Source organism: Ovis aries, chromosome 3 (genome assembly GCF_016772045.2).
Source record: "Ovis aries strain OAR_USU_Benz2616 breed Rambouillet chromosome 3, ARS-UI_Ramb_v3.0, whole genome shotgun sequence".
NCBI classification, from domain to species: domain Eukaryota; kingdom Metazoa; phylum Chordata; class Mammalia; order Artiodactyla; family Bovidae; genus Ovis; species Ovis aries.
The window spans coordinates 214,641,655-214,661,741 of record NC_056056.1 but is presented as its reverse complement, the minus strand read 5'-3'; the positions used below and the strand labels follow the sequence as shown (position 1 = coordinate 214,661,741).

Here is a 20,087-nt window from a genome sequence, read left to right as displayed (position 1 = left end):
TGCTCAGGGGGCCAACCCCTTCCTTCTGCCACGTTTCTCTGGATTCCTTTTACTTACTTCCTTTGCCCTACTCACAACAAGAGATGCCCCGGAAGTTTCGTTTTTCTTGTTTGCTAGGGGCATCTGTGGTGCGGGGGGGTGCGGGGGGGGCAGCCAACTGGAGATGCTGTGGTGGGCCCAGCAGGCGGGATTTCCTGTCCCTGGGCCCGCATCCTCCGTGCAGGTCATGGAGGAAAAGCTGGAGTGGGACCCGCGCTGCCGCCTCTAATGCTGGGTGGGTCGGGCCTCTGACCCCTTCCCTGTTTGGAAAGGGCTTGGCCCAGACCCTCTGTCCGGACAGCTGCAGAGTCCATCGTTCTTCTGGAAGAGCGGAGAGCTGGCAGTCGGAGCCTGGAGGACGGAAGTGGCACCTCGCTGGCATATATCAAGTTTTTTTTTTTTTTCTCCTCTTTTTAAAAATAAAACCAGCTTCTGTTCTGAAAATAAAAAAAAAAAAAAAAACAAACTTGAGACTTGTGACAAGCTTCCTGTGCGGTTTAAGATCATGCCTGTCCTGGTTTCTCTGCTAAACTCTTGAATGTCACTGTGACATCTGTCATCGCTTTGCGGGTCTCTGCTCGCATTCTGGGCCCTCCTTGGCTGCTTCCTTCCAGGTGGCTGGCAGGCTCTTGAGGAAGCGGCCTTGGACTTCATGCCCCGGCTCCCGACCTCGGCTCCTACTTTCTGAGAAGAACTTGCCAGTGAGGGAAAAGGCTGAGAAGCCAACTTCTTAAGTCCTCTGCCCTCCTCGCACAGGCCAGAAGCAGAAGTCGTTTTCGGGAAGAGCAGGGCCGTGCCTGTCTTTTTTTAGCACAGAGAGCGGGGCGGCCTGAGGGAACACCAGGTCTCTGCAGAAATAAGACCACGGTTGTAGTTCTGCACAGAGAGGGCCGGTGCTGTCCAAGCCGTGAAGACCAGGCGGCGCCGCCTGTGCCCGCTCAGGCCCACCTGGCCTGCGGGATCTTCCCCACTTACAGGACAGGAACACCTATACGCTTATAGGTGGGAATGGGGTGACGTGTGCCGAGACAGTCCTTCCCTCAAGACGTGGACGATCATAACAAGTACAACAGTCACAGAGCAGCAAAGACCATGTGTTCACGTCTCCCTAAATGCAGGCGGACGCTAAGATGACCAATCTGATTACGTTTCTTGTGGCTGAGCTGCTCAAGAGGGGAGGTCGTGTCGGGGGGCTCTAGTCCTATAGCCAGAGGCCTGGGGTCGGTGAGCTCAGGGCCTGGGCCCTCCGGCCCTCACGGCCCCTCCAGGGAGCTTCCCCTCTGCTCCTGAGCCTAGAAGGATGGAGCTGCCTGCAGGAGGTCACACTGCAGTCAGCAAGGGAATCAGGTCTGAACCACATCCAGTGGCCCTGGGCAGCCTTCAGACTTGGATTCTCGTTTGTCGTCTGGGTCCGGCTAAAAAGCAGGGGCTGGAGCCGCATCCCGGGAGTCCCGCAGGCCCCCAGTCAGGCCCAGGCAGACTCTCCTCTCAGGCTGTGGAGAGGAAGGAGCCGGGGCACTGATTCCCACTAAGATGTGAACAACTGCAACTGACTCTGTTGGGCAGGGCTGGGCAGGGCCCTCACTGAGCAGGTCTTTGCAGGAAGGCCCCTCCCTTGTTTACTTGGGAGGGGAGACTGCTCCTGTGGAGTGCAAAGGCCGCAGACAGAAACCACCTTTGTCGTCTGGTTCTGGCTAAAAAGCAGGGGCAGGAGCTGCATCCTGGGAGTCCCGCGGCTGAGCACCTTCTCCCTTCTGCCCGAGGCAAAGATAAGCAGCAAATGAGCAAAACCCATCACAGCAGGCGTTCAGAGGCCCAGCTCCAGGTGCCGAGAGTGGACATTAAAGTGACGAACAAAAGCCCCTCCGAAACCTGAGCACCTCTGAGGACCTTCCTGAGCAGGAAAGAGAAGCTGGTTCAGAACCCGTGTGGCGTGCTATGTCCAGAGGACCTGTTAGCCATTTCTCACTTTCCTAGAGAAAAAGCTGTGGACATCCACACGGGTTGTATGGCCAGGGATCCTCCCGCATCCTTGAGCCCCTTCTGTGCACTCTGCTTGGGGAGGGCCCCGAGGCGTGGGGGTCACAGCCTAGAGGACACTTGTTATCAAAGGGCCTTTCTGGGTGAGGCACAATTTTACTAGCTGTGGTTCAGAATAGTATGGAAAGCGAGACCTGGCCTTATTCATACCTGATGCTCTTGCCATTTGGGTGATACTTAGACTGAGACCACTGTGAGGCTGGGTCCTCTAGGGAAGGAGGGGGGACATGAGTGGAACAAGGGTGGATTACCTGGGGATCTTCCTGACTCCGTTTATATCTGCCATGTCCACATAGGGACACCCACCGATGGAAAGATTAGTGACTGCCCAGCGATGGGACATTTGGGGTCATGGGGTGATGATTAGGGAGGCTGGGTTTCTTTGGGGAGGAAGAAAAATGTTTCAAAATTGATTATGCTGAAAGTTGCTGAACTCTGAACTCCCCAAAGCCTTGACTTGTACAGGGTCTGTGGTGAACTGTGTGAGCTGTGAATCGTGTCTCAGTGAAGTCGTGAGGAAAGAAATGGCAGCTGTCATGAGAAAGGGACCTGGTGGATGGTGACAGCTGGGTCGTCTCGTCTCAGGGACCAGCATAGAAGAAGTCCGAGGTCTGTGGGGAAGGTGGTCCAGGCGGAGAGTGTTTCCCAAGACCAGGCCAGGGGCCACAGGGCCGGGACAACCTGCCGCAGGCACCACCTGGCTCACCCACACTCTGCACATTGAGCACGGGATGACTGGGAGTGGGGGGATCGTCCCAGAGAGCTGCGCGGGCATCTGCACCCAGCGACGCCCACCTAACATCATCGGGGGATGGCGCTCTGGAGGCTGGAGGGTGGGAGGTCTCGGCTCCTCTGACTTTGTCCTCTTGGCTGCTAGAATGGAACGCCCAAGACTGCACAGACTATGAACAGCGGAAACAGAGCTGGGCCTGGAAGTCCAAGGTCAGGGTGCCGGCGGATTCTAGATTCACAGACGGCAGTCTTGCAGTGTCCTTGCCTGGGTGCAGGGGGCAGTGTTCTGTAGGAGTTCCTACAAGGGCACTTATCCCATCCATGGGACCCCACTCCATGACCCCCTTCCTCCCAGAAGCCCTTCCCAACACCATCACACACTGGGGACCAGGTATTAACCAAGGCATGCGGGGGGGGGGGGGGGGTCATGGACGCCAGCCTGTCGCACTCCCATGCCTGGTCCTTTGGCGTGTGGGGCTGGTGTGGACCTTGCACTGTCCAGGACCTGGGCCTCAACAGCCTGCTACTACCAGGCACAACCTCACCATGAGAAAAGCCTCTGCAGCCAGGAGCCTCACGACCCGTATAGCATGTGACTCGAAGTGACAGCCAGAAACTGTAATCAGAGTTTAAAAATTTATTCATTCTTTTATCAGTGAGCTCGCTTTCACACACACACACATGTACACGCGGTATCTGATTTCTCCTTGAATTTCAGAATCCCCTCCTCCTTGCAGGTGCTTGAACCTCCAGTGGAGGACTCAGGTTCAGGCAAAGAGAACCTACAGTGACCCCAGTATGCACAGGGCGGGGGGCTCCTTGTTCTTCTTGAGCCTGGATGCTATAGCCCAGTGCTCAGCCCGCAACCCTGGAAGAATCCTTGGCCAAAGCTCTCCCACTGACCGAGGCCACATGTGGGTTCAGGCCCTGCTGAGGCCATCCGGGCTCATTCACTTCTATCCAGTTTTTCTCTGGAAATGACCAGTGTGTCTGATCTACAGCCTCCTCTGCGGGGAACAGGGCATCCTGGTAAAGAAGCCCTGGTCTTTAGCATCAGGGCCTGATGCCCCAACCCCAGCCTGGCCCCCAGGCCTCCCCAAGCTGGGCCCATGGGCTCACCTTCTGCGGCAGGATCAGTTACACACTGCCCCACTGCCCCAGACTCGGAACTCCACCTGCCCTCCACCCCCCACTCCACCCCGGCACCCCTTTGGCCACCACGTCTTGCCCTGTGTGCTGCCCCGACCCTCCCACTAGAGGAGCAGTTCCTTGGCGGTCAGGGCTATACTGGACCCAAGATAAAGGCCGAAGGGAGGAATGGCAGATGGTCTGTCCTTTAGCTCCTGGGAATGGGCCATGGGGTCTTGGGGATGGAAGGTGACCACACAGGGACCCGAAGAAAAGCAAAGGGGACGCAGTCAAGCTGCTGCTGCTAAGTCGCTTCAGTCGTGTCTGACTCTGTGTGACCCCATAGATGGCAGCCCACCAGGCTCCCCTGTCCCTGGGATTCTGCAGGCAAGAACACTGGAGTGGGTTGCCATTTCCTTCTCCCACAGTCAAGCTGGCTGCCTGTAAAAGTGCGGCCTCACGGGCGCAAGCCCACACGTGCTCACACGCACTCATGTGCTCACACGCATACACGTGCTCACTCACCGCCCCAGCTGGGGGAGGGCCTCGCATGGCGGCCCCTCGGGCTCAAGGCCGGGGTTCTTGCTAAGCTCCTGGAAAAAGAGCAGCAGCTGGAGGCTGCGCAGGCTCTCCAGGCCCTGGGGGGACAGCGGCTGTCCCCCGTCCTCCTCCCCGACCCCCTCTCCGTTGTCGTCGTCGTCGTCGGGGGGCTGCGGGGAGCTCCTGGAGATGTAGCCCTGGTCCGACTGCACAGACCGCCGCTGCTCCTCCTCGGGGGGCGTGAGCAGGTCCTGGAGGCTCGGGTTCTGCTTGGGGGGCGGGAGCCGCCCCACGGGGAGGAAGAGGACGCTGTTCCGCCGGGGACCCTGGCCCCCCAACAGCGGGCAGGCCTCTTCTCCCTCCAGCAGGGCCAGCCGGCCCGCGCCGCTCCCCACCTCCTGTGGGACGGGCTCCACCACCTGAGCCCGAGGGACCCTGTCCACCGGGACCACCATGGTCTGGAGCGTTGGGGCTGCCGGCTGCCCCGGGGGCCGGGGCTGGGGCTCCAGCCGCGCCAGGCCGCCCCCTCCTTCCCCGGCGAGGAGCAGCTTCACCAGCACGTGGTCCCGGGAGGTGGGCTCCCGTATCAGCGGCTCCTGCCGGACGATCCTTCCTTCGGGCAGCGGCTCCTCCTCGAAGGCCGCCTCGTCCAGGGACGGGAGGTCCAGGCCGTCCATCGAGCGGAGGTTCTCCAGTTCGAACCAGTCCGGGCGCTCGGCCTGCCAGCGACGGAAGCGCTGCACTGCCTCGCAGAGCTGCCGGCCGCTGGGGCTCTGCAGGTAGTTCTGGGCCGCGAGCGCCCCCACGCGGTGCATGCGGCCCGGCTCGAACATCTCCAGGTCCTGGATGCGGAAGTAGACCTCCTCGAACCGGTCCATGAGCTCATAGCGGGAGGTGATGTTGAACAGGTCGGGCACGTCCGTCTCGCAGCTGATGTCGCTGAAGTAGCAGACGATGTAGGTGCCGAAGCAGGCCGGCCTCTTGAAGTCCGGCAGGATCATGTTCATGGCCGCCGTGAACAGGTCCCCCGCCGGCTGCCCGCGGTCGCAGCGGAGCTGCACGGCGGCGGCGTCCTCCCAGCCAAGCATCGCCTGCCACTTGGCCCGGGTGCCTCGGGAGCACAGGACGACGATCTTGGAGTTGCTGTCTGCCACTTCCTGCTTCTGGCGCCCCACCCAGGTCATGACCCCTACCTCTGAGATGGCCTGCTCCTCCAGCAGGTCCAGGGCCACTTCGGTGCCACACACGGTGAGCAGAAATTGGGCGAACTTGAGGACCACGTCCACGTAGAGGGGGTGGTCGGCGGAGTAGACGATCCAGACCTTCCTGGGCTTCAGGGGCGGGGGGGTCAGGCTGGTGGCAGCGGGCAGGATCTCTGGGGGAAACAAGGAAACCAGGGTGTGGTTTCAGGCGTTTCAGTGCTGACCACACATCACAGGCCTGGCCTGCCGGTGAGGGACAGGAAACAGGCTGAGCTTGGCTCCCGAGCCCAAGAAATGGAGCTGAGACCCCAGAAAATGCCCGAGGCGGCTGCCAGGCCTCACTGGCTGCCTGCAAAATAGTCTGTGCCTTTAGGGAAAAGAGTGTCTCTCACTTTCCTCCCTGGCCTGCAGCCTGCACGTTAGTTAGAATTATCTTTTCTTCAAGACATCAAGGCCTATCTCTGGCATGGACACAGTTGCTCACTAGGGGCCCTGACCTTCCCTTCTTGTTCAGGGATTAGCTGTGAGCCCAGTCCTCCTGCTTTGTGAGGTCCCTCCGCTCGGGGCTGGAGGTGGGTCCCCGGCAGGTGACATCTCCCGAGGGACAGGAACTGACCTGGGAGCTCCTCCAGGCCAGTGTGAACAGCCTCCCCCTAAAGCCAGGCCGCCCAAACCAGAAGTGCCCACCTGTGTCTTTGGTGCCATCTTCATGTTTTCCTTGACGGAACCCTGAAAGGAAAGGCAAGGCCAGGACTGCTCCAGAAGTGTCTGTGCAGGCGGCACAGGTTTTACAAGGCTGTCTCGCGACCCGGGAGGGGCCGAGGAGCACCTCCTAGCTGCTCTGGGCCTTGGCGGGGAGACCAAGTCTCCCACGACTGCTGTGTGACCTGGGGGAGGTATCGATGTCTCTGAAGCTTGGTTTCTTCCTCTGTGAAATGGGTCTGTGGGTTAAGTGCCCGGCTCATCCAACATACCCACCACCTGGGTCACAAGTATTTGGCACCACTGACTGGGCTAGGGCCCCCAGAATGGTGCCTAGGAGGTTACAACCTGAGTGGCTGCCCCCAAACAGACTCCCCTTTCAAGGAAAGCCCGTCCCCAAGACCTGTTCTTGCAGGAGGCACAAGCCTTCCAAGACGTCTCCGGAAGTGGCGCCCCTGGCCCCTTTGCGGCCTCCTTGTATTCTGAAGGTGATGCGGGGAATCAACGTCCTTAAGTGACCTCCCCTCCTGGACCCAGTGAGGGATCCCATGGTGTGGGGCTGACTCTCTGGAGCCACACAGAGGCCAAGGAGGGCTTTTGGCACCTGACTTCAACTCCCATCTTTGGGCTGCTCCCTAGAACCATGAGGTCCTTCTCTCGCCCCAAGAAGTGGGCCCTTTGGGAAAAGGTCAGATGTGTGGCCCAAGAACAGCCTCCCAACCCTCCCAGGGACCCTCTGTGGAAGGACGCTCTCGACAGGCCTCACGCCTGGCTTGGTGACCTTCCCCTGCACGAATCGTGGTCACAGAGGGTACGGCCACCCAGATCAGGGTCATGGAGGGGCAGGGAGAGGCCAACCCCCACCCCAGAGACCCATGTTCCCTCCTGCTTGGAACGTGGCCAGAACGGGCCCGGGGTGGGGGACTGATGCTTCTTAAAAGCCTGCAGGGCTGGGGGTGCAGGGTCCTGAGCACAGACTTAGGGCTGGCGTGGGGAGAAGGGTCTGGGAACAGGGAGGGGCAGAACAGAAATCCCAGGTGGGCTGTAGCCCCACTCTTACCTGGTAGCCTCCAGGTCATGCAGAGGATCAGCAGGATGACGGAGCCCACCAGTAGGATGGAGAGGCCTGTGATGAACGCAGACACCCACAGAGGCGTGTGGTCTGTGGCGGGAGGGTGGTGTGAGTGGTGTGACACCCTGGGGCCCTGCCCACTGCCCACCCTGGGAGTCCTCTCTGCTGTGCCAGCCCTGGGGCCCGGCCCACTGCCCACCCCAGGCTGCTCCCCTGGGGTGTCTCCTCGTGCAGCGTGACCCCACACCAGGCTAGGCAGGGACCTCTCCATGGCCCTTGAGGTGTCTCAGCCTGGAAAGAGTCAGCCTCACCTTCAGCGGCGTCTGCAAGGAGAACAGGGACAGACTTTCAGTTGTCAGCAGTGATAGTGCACAGTACATAGTGCACACTTGGTCCATAGTATATAGTACCCAGAACCATGTAATACTTAGTACACAGTACATAGTGTACAGTAAAATATACTTAGTACTATACAGTACACAGTATCTATACTACAGTGCATAGTACCCAGTACTTAGTACATAGCACACAGTACTATAGTGCATACTGCCCAGCACATAGAGCTTAGCACTTAGTACACAGTACCAATACTATAGTGAACAGTGCACAGTACTATAGTGTGTAGTACCTAGTACACAGCACTAGTCAGATAGTACTATGACTCAGAGTTTGTGAGAACTAAAAGCAGACGTGTTAGAGCACTTTGCTCACTCAGTACATGGTGTTAACTGTAACTGTGACAATAAAGAATCCCCAATTTTCCAGTCATATAAATTGAAGATCAGAAAGGCTCAGTGCTTTTCCCAAGGTCACACAGCTAACAAAAGTCAGCGAGGAGTCCAAGCTGGAGTCTCTCTCTAAGGTTGCACGACATAGGCCTGGACAACTGCCCCTTCCCCCCAGACCAGGTCATGGTGCAGTCTGGGCTGCTGACCTTCGCCCACCCTGCTTCCCCGTGGCCCCTGGCAGCCGCGTGTCCCACCTGGGGTGTGTGAGACCTCCGGGCAGGCCACGGACACCGAGTGTCGGAGGCAGTCGTTGAGGCAGCTGCTGAAGAAGGGCTGGATCTGTGAGGCAGAGTGTGGGGGAGAGGCTGGGGGCTCACAGGCCCGCCAGGAACCCGCCAGCCTCTCCAGGACGTCTCCATGGCTGCTGAGTAGGCGTCCTGCCAGCGGGAGCAGGCAGAGGACCCTGCCTGGCTGAGGCTGGTGGCTGGGCAGGAAATCCCCAGGTAGCGGTGCTGGGTCCAGGGGGTGCATGACCCCCCCCTAGCTACCTACCTGCCCTTCGCCCACCCCATCCCACCCTGCTCCCCACCTGCACGTGGTGGCGGCAGCACCAGCTGGAGTCCCGCAGGGTGACCGTGATGTGGCAGCGCTGCGGGGCGGCTTCCTGTGCGGGCTGCAGGGCGGAGGGACGGTGAGGCCCTGGCCCTGGCTGGGATGCGCCCTGGGGGCCCCCTCCCTGGGGAGAGGGGCTGCAGGTCCGGCTCCAGGAGGAGCAGCCATCCCCAGGACTGCATCCCCAGGACCGCATCAGACGCCCCGGCCACCGGGGACCAAGGTGTAGACGCAGGTGTCCAGCAGCGGCCCCACCCTGGCTCTGTCTTGCTGCCTCACCTTGACCCCCCACCTTGTCCTCATGTGCACATTGTACAGTCTTCTAATCCTCTTTGCAATCATGAAATTAACAAAGCAAAAAGAGGACCAGGAGTATGTCGGGGAGGGGAGGACAGAGGGCTGAGTGCACAGGGCAGAGACAGGGCTCCTGTCAGCTGCAAGAGCAACTACATACCAGCCACACACCCACCTCACACCAGCCACTCTCCAAGCGCACACCAGCCACATGCCAGGCACACACCAGCCACATATCAACTACACACCAGCCACACACCCACCTCACACCAGCCACTGTCCAAGCGCACACCAGCCACATGCCAGGCACACACCAGCCACATATCAACTACACACCAGCCACATACCCACCTTACACCAGCCACTCTCCAAGCGCACACCAGCCACTGTCCAAGCGCACACTAGCCACATGCCAGGCACACACCAGCCACATATCAACTACACACCAGCCACACACCCACCTCACACCAGCCACTCTCCAAGCGCACACCAGCCACATGCCAGGCACACACCAGCCACATATCAACTACACACCAGCCACATACCCACCTTACACCAGCCACTCTCCAAGCGCACACCAGCCACTGTCCAAGCGCACACCAGCCACATGCCAGGCACACACCAGCCACATATCAACTACACACCAGCCACACACCCACCTCACACCAGCCACTCTCCAAGTGCACATCAGCCTCAGTCTGCACACACGGGAAGGGAGGTCACATGCTCTAAGCCCAGCCTGAGCGCCTGGCCCTCAAGGGTGGAGAGGGTGCCCTGAGCCGGGCTGATGGTTTAGGAAAGCGGCAGAGAGGGCAGTTACCACGGGCATGTCGACAACATGTTGGAAGCAGCTCTGGTTCTCTGCAGGCGGGAAGCTGTGCAGCAGGACCTGGTAACTGGTGGACTCATTCCATGGGGTGAAGCTCAGCCGCAGCTGGTGGGCCTCAAGGGTCTCCACGGTGATGTTGGGGTCCCACAGGCTGCCTATCCCATGGGCACAACGTGACCGGAGTCAGGAAGGGGGGCGAGCGTGCTTGCACACGTGCATGTGTGCACGTATGTGCACGCTTGTGTGTCTGTGTGCATGTGTGTGTGACCCAAGTAAAGCTCCCGCATGGTTGCCCCCACGGTTACCTGAGCTCACGCATGGCGTGGTGTCCTTCATCCTGGGGTCCTTGCAGTCTGTGGACCGGGAAGAAGTGCAACCGTCAGCCCCTGCCTTGGAGAGCTTGTCTTACACAACCTCCAACACCAGAGGTAACAACCGTCTGCTTTCTGGGAGCCTGTCCAAGGGCGGCCCCTTCAGAGGAGCCCCAGGATGGACGCTGTCATGGGTCAGAGGCCCTAGGCCTGGGGCTGCCCTGGCCACCTTACCACTCATCCTTCCAGAAACTTCCAGATTCAGGCAGAAGCCCCCTCCCCAGACTTGTTCTTGGACTGAGGGGTCCTGGTCTACTCCTGTTCCCCCTCTCTGGGGGCTTCCTCCCTGGATCTGCTTCTGCCCTTGAGGGGAGATGGGCTTAGTCCCCCTCGGCAAATGGTGACATTTCCCCAACTTCCACGCATGCTCATGGGAGTCTTGGTTCAGCCCCATCTGGGGTGGGCCTGGGAAGCTGCATTTCTGACAAATTCCCAGGTGATTCCATGGCACTGCCAACCTGGGGACCCTGGGAAGACTGCTCCCCCGGAGACGGCTTCTTGGTCCCCCATTTCCTTGACTGCAGCCTTCTTATTGGTTTAAGAAGATGTGACAGGCGTGAATCACTGTGAGCGATGGGCTGAGTCAGTCCGCTTAAGGGATGGGGGGCTAGGAGGGGGATCGGGGAGTGTCACTCATCTGACAAATACTTATTGAGCCTCCAGTATGTGCCAGGCGCTGTGTGAGGCCTGGGAGATATAGCCAGGAGTGAGACGAAGTCCCTGTCCTCCGGTGATGCCATTCCAGCTGGAGGGGCCATAGAAGGAGACTGTGATATTGTGCCACGGCTACGTCAAGATGCTGGCATGTGTACACGAGTGAATTTGCACGCACGTGCACATCTGTGTATATGCATGGGTGCATGTGTGTGCATGTTTTGTGTGTGCAAGGGGTGCTCCGGCAATGTGGATGGCCTCAGCAAGCATTTCCCAATCGCCTCCCACACGCCGGGCCGTTCACAAGGGTCTGGAGGCTGTCCAGGTGAGTGTAAGGCGCAGGCCCTGTCCTCCAGGGGCTGGGCATTCGAGTGCTCTTAGCTCCGGACAACGAGAAAGGCGGGCTGTGGCAGAGACTCCGGGGAGGACAGAGATGCACCCAGAGGTGCAGATGCATCAAATGCTGTTTTGGAAGATGAGCCTGGCAAGCATCCCAGGAGGAGGGAGCAGGGGAAGAGGGGCGGGTGCCAGATACATGCAGGTGGGACGTGGGAGGAGCCAGGAGCCAGGGCTGGGAGGGGGCGGGGAGTGAGGCCACAGCTCTCTGGGGACGGGCCTGTCTTCCCAACACTTTCTGAGTAGGACATGCCAGACAACGGACTCAGTTCCCATAGAACTCCCGGGGTCTTGGGCCAACACCAAGTTGGTGCCGCAGAGAACGGACTCTGCCTTAGGGAGTGGAGGCTGCAGCCCCCCACCCAGGAGCCCCAGCCCTGCACCTGTTTGTCCCGTGGGTTCCACAGGCCGACCACAGAGCGAGAGGTGAAGGGCACGCTGGGGGGTGGTGCTCTTACCGGGCACCAGGAAGTTTCTGGATTGGTGGTTTGGGTCCCCGTCAGGGATGGGCTTAGGCAGGTGGTGGACGGTCACCTCGTACTCCTCTCTGGGTTCTACCACAAAGTGGCTGAAGGCAAATCGCCACTAGGAGACAGGAGGAGGGGAGGTCAAACGGTCACAGCTCTTACCTGAGCCCAAAGACCTCCCCACTTGTCCCTGAAGGATTCATCAACACAGGGAGGGAACAACCAGGCCGCAAGCTCCCCAGTCAGAGGCATTGTGTCCCTGTTCTGTGTTTCTTCTGGTCTTCCTGCCTGTTTACAAACACCTGGCTCTGGCCTCATTAGGAGACAGCAGGGCCAAAGGCAAGAGAATGTGGGCGAGTTTGGAGGCACCCCTCCCCCATCAGCCCCCTCCAACTCCAGGGCTGCAGGCCGCTGGGACGCAGGGGCAGCTGAAGACCACTTGTTACGTGGCTCTGCCCCGTGGAAGGGAAAGCAGGGTCTCTGGAGCACGAAAGTACAGTGGGAGGCTACGAGGTTCCCCGTCCAACCCTGGACCTCACAGTGTTGTTTTTGCTCAAACTTTTTTTGGCCGATGGAGATAAGACGCAATGACTCCAGCTCCCCTGGTGGACCGCTTGGGGTCCCTGGTCCTCCCTGTCCTCCTGGTAGTAGTTTGGGGGTCCTGTCCTCACTAAACACAGCACAGGGTATCTGTCTTTGCTGCTTGTGTTCTGGGAGCTTTGCCTCTGACCACTTGTCAGACATAAACCGGCAGAATTGAGACGAGCCTGCATCAGGATCAACTGGACGGCTTGTCACCACCAACTGCAGCCGTTTGAACACTCCAGCCTCTGGTTCAGGAGGTCTGGGGGGCTACCTGGAACCTGCATTTCTAGCAATCCCCTGGTGGTACTGCCGGGCTTGGGATTATACACTGGGAATCAGCGCTTTGATCAAACTAAACACGAACCCATTCTGGCTCCAAGCAGCAGAAGGAACAGAAACTGTGGTGGAAACCACGGCTGCTCTGCGCTGGGCAGAGCCCCTGCGCCTGGAGGAGACCCTGGCTGACGGCAGGCGCTGGCCAAGGAAGCTGCCCTCCCAACAACGAGCCTGGACGTGAGGTGGGGAGGAAGAGCGGGGTGCATGCGTGTGTGTGTATGTGTGCACACCACTCCTCGCGGTCACCACCGCCCACCCTGGTGGGACTCTTACCCGCTTGTGATGATGCCTCAGTGTGGTCAGAAACTCAAACCTGACACACAGACGCTCATTGGTGCTCAGCTGCAGGATGGACAGCTCCGCCCCCTCCAGGTAGAGGACGCTGGCTGGAGGTCGAGGGAGGAGAGAAGCACAGGTGAGACCAAGGATGGCTAGCCGCCGGGGGTAGGGGGGTTATTTCTTGTCTGCTGTGCGGGCCGTCTAACCCACCCCTGCTTCCTGCTCTTTCCAGCTCCCTCTGGGCTGGGTTAGCCACTGCCTCTGGACAGCTACCCCTTGCTGGACAGGGGCAAAGATGCTTTACCCTGGGCCAAAAGGGAAAGCGTTGCAAATTCGTGGCTAGGCTGCTGGGGACACTGACTGTGGGTGTCAGAGGGGGGGTCCTCGACCTTGAGGACGTAGCGAGCCTTAGCAAGGGACTCACCCGGCCATCCACAGGCCTGGGCGCCCTCGTCACCCAGTCTTCCCAGGTGTGCACACTGCCCCGCCCCCAAGAGGCTGAGTTGTTGGAGGGGTGCTGTCAGAAGGGCCAGCCTGCAGTCAGATGGGTCATGACCAGATGTGATTTCCAGGGTGATGAAGATTTGGGGCTGAAGAAAGGTCTTCTGTGGAGGATGGTGGGTTAACATCTAGAACTCTGAAAAAGGACTCACTGCCTGAACTGATGGGTCCTTTCTCTGAACTGGCCCTCGTGTCTGAGCATAGGGCTGGGAGCCCAATTCTGAGTCTGGTGGGAGGACTAGGAGGCCCAGTCTGTGGACCCACCCAGAGGTGGGCAGCACCCCGAATGCCCACTCACCATCTGTCTGCAGCGTCCACTCGATGTGAACCACGGGAAGCAAGTGTCCTTGCTGTGTGTGGGCGAAGCGCAGCTGGGTCTGCACGTTTTTGGGGGATGAGGGGGTGAGGTTCCGAGGGTGGATCCAGCTGTCGTCCAGGCAGGTACCTGGGAGCAGGAGAGGCAGAAATCAGAGGCTTGTGGGCTCTAAGGGACAGAGATGCAGCCCAAAGAGGATGCCTGGTGGGGTCCAGGAGCCTTCACGGTCAGGCCATGACCCCAAGACCAAAACTGGGCTCACAGCTCTTTTGATGCCCTTCGGGGGTCATGGGGAAGCTCTGACGTTACAGGAGAGACGACAAAGCACGCCTGTGGCTTTGAGATGAAGCAGTGGTTGGAAGTGGGCAGGAGACACGGGGCAGCCATAAGAGTTGCTCTGTTTTTATGTGTTGGGTACCTAATGAGCATGGACTCTTGAACGGTGCGCCTCCTCCTTGGATTAAAACACAAAGCAAGATCCCACCCCAGATATCGCCCACTGCAGGGTGACAGCTCTGGCTAAAGGGTCACACTGCAGAGCCAGGTCGCACTGAGGCGCCCCAGAGAATTCTTCCAAAGCCCTGATGCCGGGTGCGGCCCTGAGTCTCAGGGGTCCTCCCGCTGGGGACTGGGTCCCCCGTCAACTCAGTACGGGGTCAGCACCGCATCAGGGCAACTTGAGAAGAGAAAACGCAGGTGACTTACTGTTCTTGACTGTGCAGTTCAGCCCCTGCGGAAAAGAGAAGCAGGTAATTACAGCTGAGAAAGAACTCGGATCCGCCAGCCGGGCTCCGGTGTCCCTGGGCTCACACTCAGGAATGAAATGCACGCGCCTTCCCTCTCACTTTTGGGGCCACTCCTGGGGGGACGTATTCCCCCCCCCCCCGTACTCTGCTCTCCTGACAACTGAGGAGATGCAGGGCAAGAAGTGGGCGCAACACATGGTGGAAAGGAACTGCCATTTTCTCAGTGGCTTTAGGAGCTGGGTGTCACCTGAGCCTCGTTTCCTGCCCTGAGCTCAGGACGCTGGCAGCCAAGCTCAGAGACAAGACCTCCAGAAACAGACTTCCACATCTGAGAGGCCATGGTCACCACCAGCCTGACCCCTACGTTAAGTCCAGCGATTGATCCACACGGTCTGTTCCACAGGGCATCCAATGAGCTTTTAGAACCTTAGGCTTGAATATTCTCAGACAACCAAAGAGTACCAGATTTGTATGAAAATAGTTAAAAAACCCAGCAACTTACAAGAATGCTCTTGGAGGAAATAAGATAATGCTGGGAGCAGAATAAATTAAAATTATAATGGTCTCAAAGAAATGAGAGGACACTATATCCATATGACAGGACAGAGTACTATGGAAAAATGAGCAAACAGAAATAAAAACGAACCGTGAAGGAGAGGAAGGTGGGAGAGAGTTTCAAGAGGGAGGGGACATATGTATACCAGTGGCTGGTTCATGTTGATATTTGGCAGAAACCAACACAAGATCGTAAAGCAATTATCCTTGAGTTAAAAATAAATAAATTAATTAAAAAATGAACCATGAAAATAAAAAAAATCCATAGAAAAACTAGGTTATAAAATTCAGGAAATTTCTCCAAATGTAGAACAATATTAAACAGAAATAGAAGAAACAATATGTGAATATTTATTTAAGAGAAATTATTTAATTATTTAAATTATTTAATATTTATTTAAGAGAATATTTATTCAAGAGAAATGATATGAGTGAGTATATTTCCAGTTGCACTCATCTCACATGCTAGCAAAGTAATGCTCAAAATTCTCCAAGCCAGATTTCAATAGTACGTGAACCATGAACTCCCAGATGTTCAAGCTGGATTTAGAAAAGGCAGAGGAACCAGAGATCAAATTGCCAACATCTGCTGGATCACAGAAAAAGCAAGAGAGTTCCAGCAAAACATCTACTTCTGCTTTATTGACTATGCCAAAGCCTTTCTGTGTGGATCACAACAAACTGTGGAAAATTCTGAAAGAGATGGGAACATCAGACCACCTTATCTACCTTCTGAGAAATCTGTATGCAGGTCAAGAAGCAACAGTTAGAACTGGACTTGGAACAACAGACTGGTTTTGAATCAGGAAGGGAGTACGTCAAGGCTGTATATTGTCACCCTGCTTATCTAACTTATATGCAGAATACATCATAGGAAATGTTGAGCTGGAAGAAGCACAAGCTGGACTCAAGATTGCCAGGAGAAATATTAATAACATCAGGAACACAGATGACACCACCCTTATGGCAGAACACGAAGAAGAACTAAAGAGCCTCTTGATGAAAGTGAAAGAGCAGAGTGAAAAAGTTGGCTTAAAACTCAACATTCAGAAAACTAAGATCATGGCATCTCGTCCCATCGCTTCATCGCAAATAGATGGGGAAACAATGGAAACAGTGACAGCCTTTATTTTCTTGGACTCCAAAATCACTGCAGATGGTGATTGCAGCCATGAAATGACCATGACCAACACAGACAGCTTATAAAAAGCAGAGACATTCCTTTACCAATAAAGGGCCGTCTAGTCAAGGCCATGGTTTTTCCAGTGGTCATGTATGGATGTGAGAGTTGGACTGTGAAGAAGGCTGAGCGCCGAAGAATTGATGCTTTTGAACTGTGGTGTTGGAGAAGATGCTTGAGAGTCCCTTGGACTGCAAGGAGATCCAACCAGTCCATCCTAAGGGAAGTCAGTCCTGAATATTCATTGGAAGGACTGATGCTGAAGCTGAAGCTCCAATACTTTGGCCACCTGATGTGAAGAGCCAACTCCTCAGAAAAACACCCTGATGCTGGGAAAGATTGAAGGCAGGAGGAGAAGGGGATGACAGAGGATGAGATGGTTGGATGGCATCACTGACTCAATGGAAATGAGTTTCAGCAAGCTCTGGGAGATAGTGGAGGATAGGGAAGCCTGACGTGCTGCAGTCCATGGAGTTGCAGAGAGTCAGACAGGACTGAACGATGGAAAAACAATAGGACTAGAACACTGTTTATGAGCTTATGAACAGCACCACGTTGGACCTCCTGCAGAAACCCAGAGAAGACGCCCACGATGTTGAAGACAGTGTTAGGTGGTAGTGGCCAGTGTTCCCTGAGCTCTCCTGGGCCAGGCATCGGTAGCACTTTGTATGGAGAGCTCATTGAATCTACAATAGCCCTATGAGGTAGGTACCATCACCACCTCACCACTTTATTTTTAAAATTTATTTCTTTTTGGCTGTGCTGGGTCTTTGCTGCTATGCACTGGCTTTCTCCAGCTGCAGCGAGCGGGGGCTACTCTCAGGTTGTGGAGGGCGGGCTTCTCTTGCTGAGGAGCACCAGCTCCCTGGCTAACTCCGAGCAGCTGGCACCAGCTGTGGGTCTCTCTGCCCACTGCTGCCTCTTGGACAGAGCTGGCTGTCATCCACCTGCTCACCCTCCCCTTCCTCTTTTCAGTCCACAAACATCTGTCAGCCCCCATGGCCTGTGCTTATGGCCCTGGGCTGTAGGTGGTGAAGTCAGGATGCGAAGCCAGGTCCTCTGAGATCAAGTCACTAAATGGTGCTCCTTCCATGGAAGCGCCAGGGGAGGGACAGAAATCGGGGGCCTCACCCCTCTCTTTTCAGGGGAGCCAGCTGGCAGTGGGGCCCTGTTCTCTGGCCAGGTGTACAGGAGGCAGGTGTAGACAAACAGCCCAGGGTCCCTCTCCAGCTCCTGGTCCCCCGCCATCAAGCCAAGCCCCTGCTCACCCTCGGGCCTTGGCTCAGTCATTTCCCCCTCCTGGAATGCTCTAGACTCTCTTGGAGGGCTGCCCAAGTGCCCTCTCTGCAGGAAGGGCACCCGGGCAGCAGGAGCTTCTCTGTTCCCTGGAACTCCATCGCTCCTGGCTGACAGAGGCTCCTGCTCCAGGCTGACTTCTGATTTACTGCCCCAACATCCGTCATCAGCGAGTGTGTCTTTGTTGTTTCAGGACCTTGTATTTTGCAGACAGCCAGCAAAAGGCCATCTAAAAATGAACTGAGTCCCAGAGAGCAGAGTTCCCAAGTAGGACCTGCTGAGTGGGTCTCCTGCTCTGCCCAGGAGTAGGGGGTCACAAGGACCTTTCCCAACATGGTTCATGTTAAAAAAAAAAAAGAGAGAGAGATTCTGCTAAACAGTCACTGACATTTCACCCTCTTATGAATCCTCCGAGACATTAGATAGGGAGAAATACCACTTTGGTTGTTCAACATCCTCTGACTCAGATAAGAAGCGTCATGTCTTAGGGTCAGAGGTGAAGGGGAGGGGGCAGAGGAAACCGAGAGGAGCGGCGGGAGAGGGCAGCGCGCGGCCAGCACCGTCTGTCTCTTTTCCCTTAAGACGGGCCTCCACCCCAAGGCCACTACCCGGCGGTGGGTGTGGCTGTGTCGCTTCCTGTGGGCACAGCCGGCAACTGACGGGTGCCTACAGCCCCGCGGGACTCCAGACGCGGGCGGGCGGTGTGGGCCGGAGGGGGCGCCGTCCGGAGGGTCCACGCGGTGCCCAGGGCTCGCCCGGAGGGGTCATCGCGCTGCCCTTACAACTCTCCCCGGAAGCTGCCCCGCAGACTCGGGGCTCGTGGGCCAGCCGCTGCGGCCGCGGGGTCCCCCGGGACCGGCTCGCGGGGAGGAGGGCTGGACTACTGGGGTTGGCACCGGGTCCGGTCCCGCCTCGTCCACCTCAGGCCCCGCCTCCCCCAAGTCCTTCCCCAACTGCGAGGCTCCCTCCGGAGGCGCCACCGGGACGCCTGCCCAGGTTGTGCAACCCGCGCTACGCGATCTTTCCCAGCAAACTCCGTCTCTTCCCTGGCTCTCACCGCAACTCGCGACGCTCGGCGTGTCCTGCCCAGGGCGGCCTGCTCTTGTGCCCAAGTCTCAGAACCCCTGAAACCCCGCTACTCCAGCCCCTGCCCCCGGCCGCCTGCCGGACCGACAGCATCCTGGGCTAGCCCCACACCCACCCGACCCCACCCCCCCACCTCCACCCCCCGGGACGGATCCGATCTCACCTCCTGGGAGCACACGGGCGCCGGGTGGTCCAAGAGCCTCAGGGAGGCGAGACCGAGGCCCGGCGGGCGCAGGAGCAGGAGGAAGAGTAGGAGCGACGGCCCCGGCGGGGGCCCGGGAAACACGCGCGCCCAGCGGCGCGGAGCCCCCATGGCCCCGGCCCTTCGCGGAGGGCTCGCGCCCTGGCTGGGGGCGCAGCGAGGGCGCGCCCCAGGGATCCCCTCGGCTGAGTCCCGAGTCGTTCTCCTGCGCCTGCTTCCGGCTTCCAGCCCTGGCCGGGGCGGGCCACGCAGAGGGGAGGGCTCGGCCGGGACAGTCCTTCCGCGCGTCCCTCCCCGACGTGCGTCCCAGGTGCGCCCTCCTCCGGGGCTCCGCCTCGCGCTCCTCCCCGCGTTTCTCCCCAGCTCCTCCCCAGCTCCTCCCGGGCTCCTCCTTGAGCTCCTCCCTGGATCCTCCCCGCGCTCCTCCCGCCCCGCCTGCTCCCTGAACCCTCGTCCAGCTCCTGCGCTCCAGCTCGTCCGACTCCTATATTCCATCTCCGCTCTTACAGTCAGGCCATAAAACTATTTTAATGTCTGCCCGTTGCTCTCGCCTCCGGTCTTACCCTTCTTCGCCGTCAGAGGAAGTTCTTTTTCTCAGTTCCCCCTCTCCATATCCGCACCTTCTCCCTGGATTCCTTTCCTGGCTTTTCCTCCCCCTTCTCGAGGCTCCGACTGCGCGAGGTAGGGGAGGTGGGAGAGGAGCGGGGGGGCCCTCGGCCTCCTGTTCCCGCGGCGCTGCGCTGAGCCCGCGCTTTCGCCAGAGACCGGCTCCAAGTCTGCGGAGAGTCCGCAGACCGTGTGCTTCCTTCATCCTGAGACAAGCGTCGTCCACATTCCCTTTCCTGACAACCCTGAACGCCTCTGCTGGCCTCGGATAACCCCCACCCAGATCCCACCGACTGTAAATGGCTCTCCAGGTCTGAGGCGGTGGATCTTCTCCTGGTCCAAAGCACTGGCCCTTTGCCTGCTGCTGGCGGACCTGTGGCGACCACCTGAGCCCCTGGTGGCGACAGGACACAGCTGCTTTAGGCCTTGAGCTCCGTGGTCTCCAAACCTTTTACTTGTTTATTTAAGAATTTTGGAATACTCTTCATCCTCCCATACATTTTTTAATATGACTCCGGAAAAATTTCATCCCAAGTGTAATAGATATAGAGGATATAATCACTAAAATTTGATGTCTGTAGCATGCAGCTTGC

The 20,087-nt window shown here is 57.9% G+C and overlaps 1 protein-coding gene across 1 annotated transcript; it reads right to left on the bottom strand.

Moving 5' to 3' along the window:
- Positions 1 to 3,433: 3,433 nt before the first annotated feature.
- Positions 3,434 to 19,136, bottom strand: IL17RA (interleukin 17 receptor A). The gene is made up of 13 exons (XM_027968052.2): positions 18,850 to 19,136; positions 14,529 to 14,553; positions 13,806 to 13,952; positions 13,001 to 13,113; positions 11,798 to 11,924; positions 10,224 to 10,271; positions 9,910 to 10,073; positions 8,773 to 8,856; positions 8,438 to 8,522; positions 7,767 to 7,778; positions 7,444 to 7,545; positions 6,369 to 6,410; positions 3,434 to 5,854 (listed from the first exon to the last, which is right to left on the bottom strand). The coding sequence occupies exons 1-13, from the start codon at positions 18,997 to 18,999 to the stop codon at positions 4,461 to 4,463; spliced, it is 2,493 nt and encodes an 830-aa protein (XP_027823853.1). The 5' UTR covers positions 19,000 to 19,136; the 3' UTR covers positions 3,434 to 4,460.
- Positions 19,137 to 20,087: the final 951 nt, after the last annotated feature.

Excerpts from the sequence above, each read along its gene's own strand:
- IL17RA (XM_027968052.2), bottom strand. The coding sequence starts at position 18,999 with ATGGGGGCTCCGCGCCGCTGGGCGCGCGTGTTTCCCGGGCCCCCGCCG. Across the intron at positions 14,554-18,849 it reads CGCCCGTGTGCTCCCAGGAG|GGGCTGAACTGCACAGTCAA; the intron begins GTGAGATCGGAT and ends TCTTTTCCGCAG. Across the intron at positions 13,953-14,528 it reads GAACTGCACAGTCAAGAACA|GTACCTGCCTGGACGACAGC; the intron begins GTAAGTCACCTG and ends TCCTGCTCCCAG.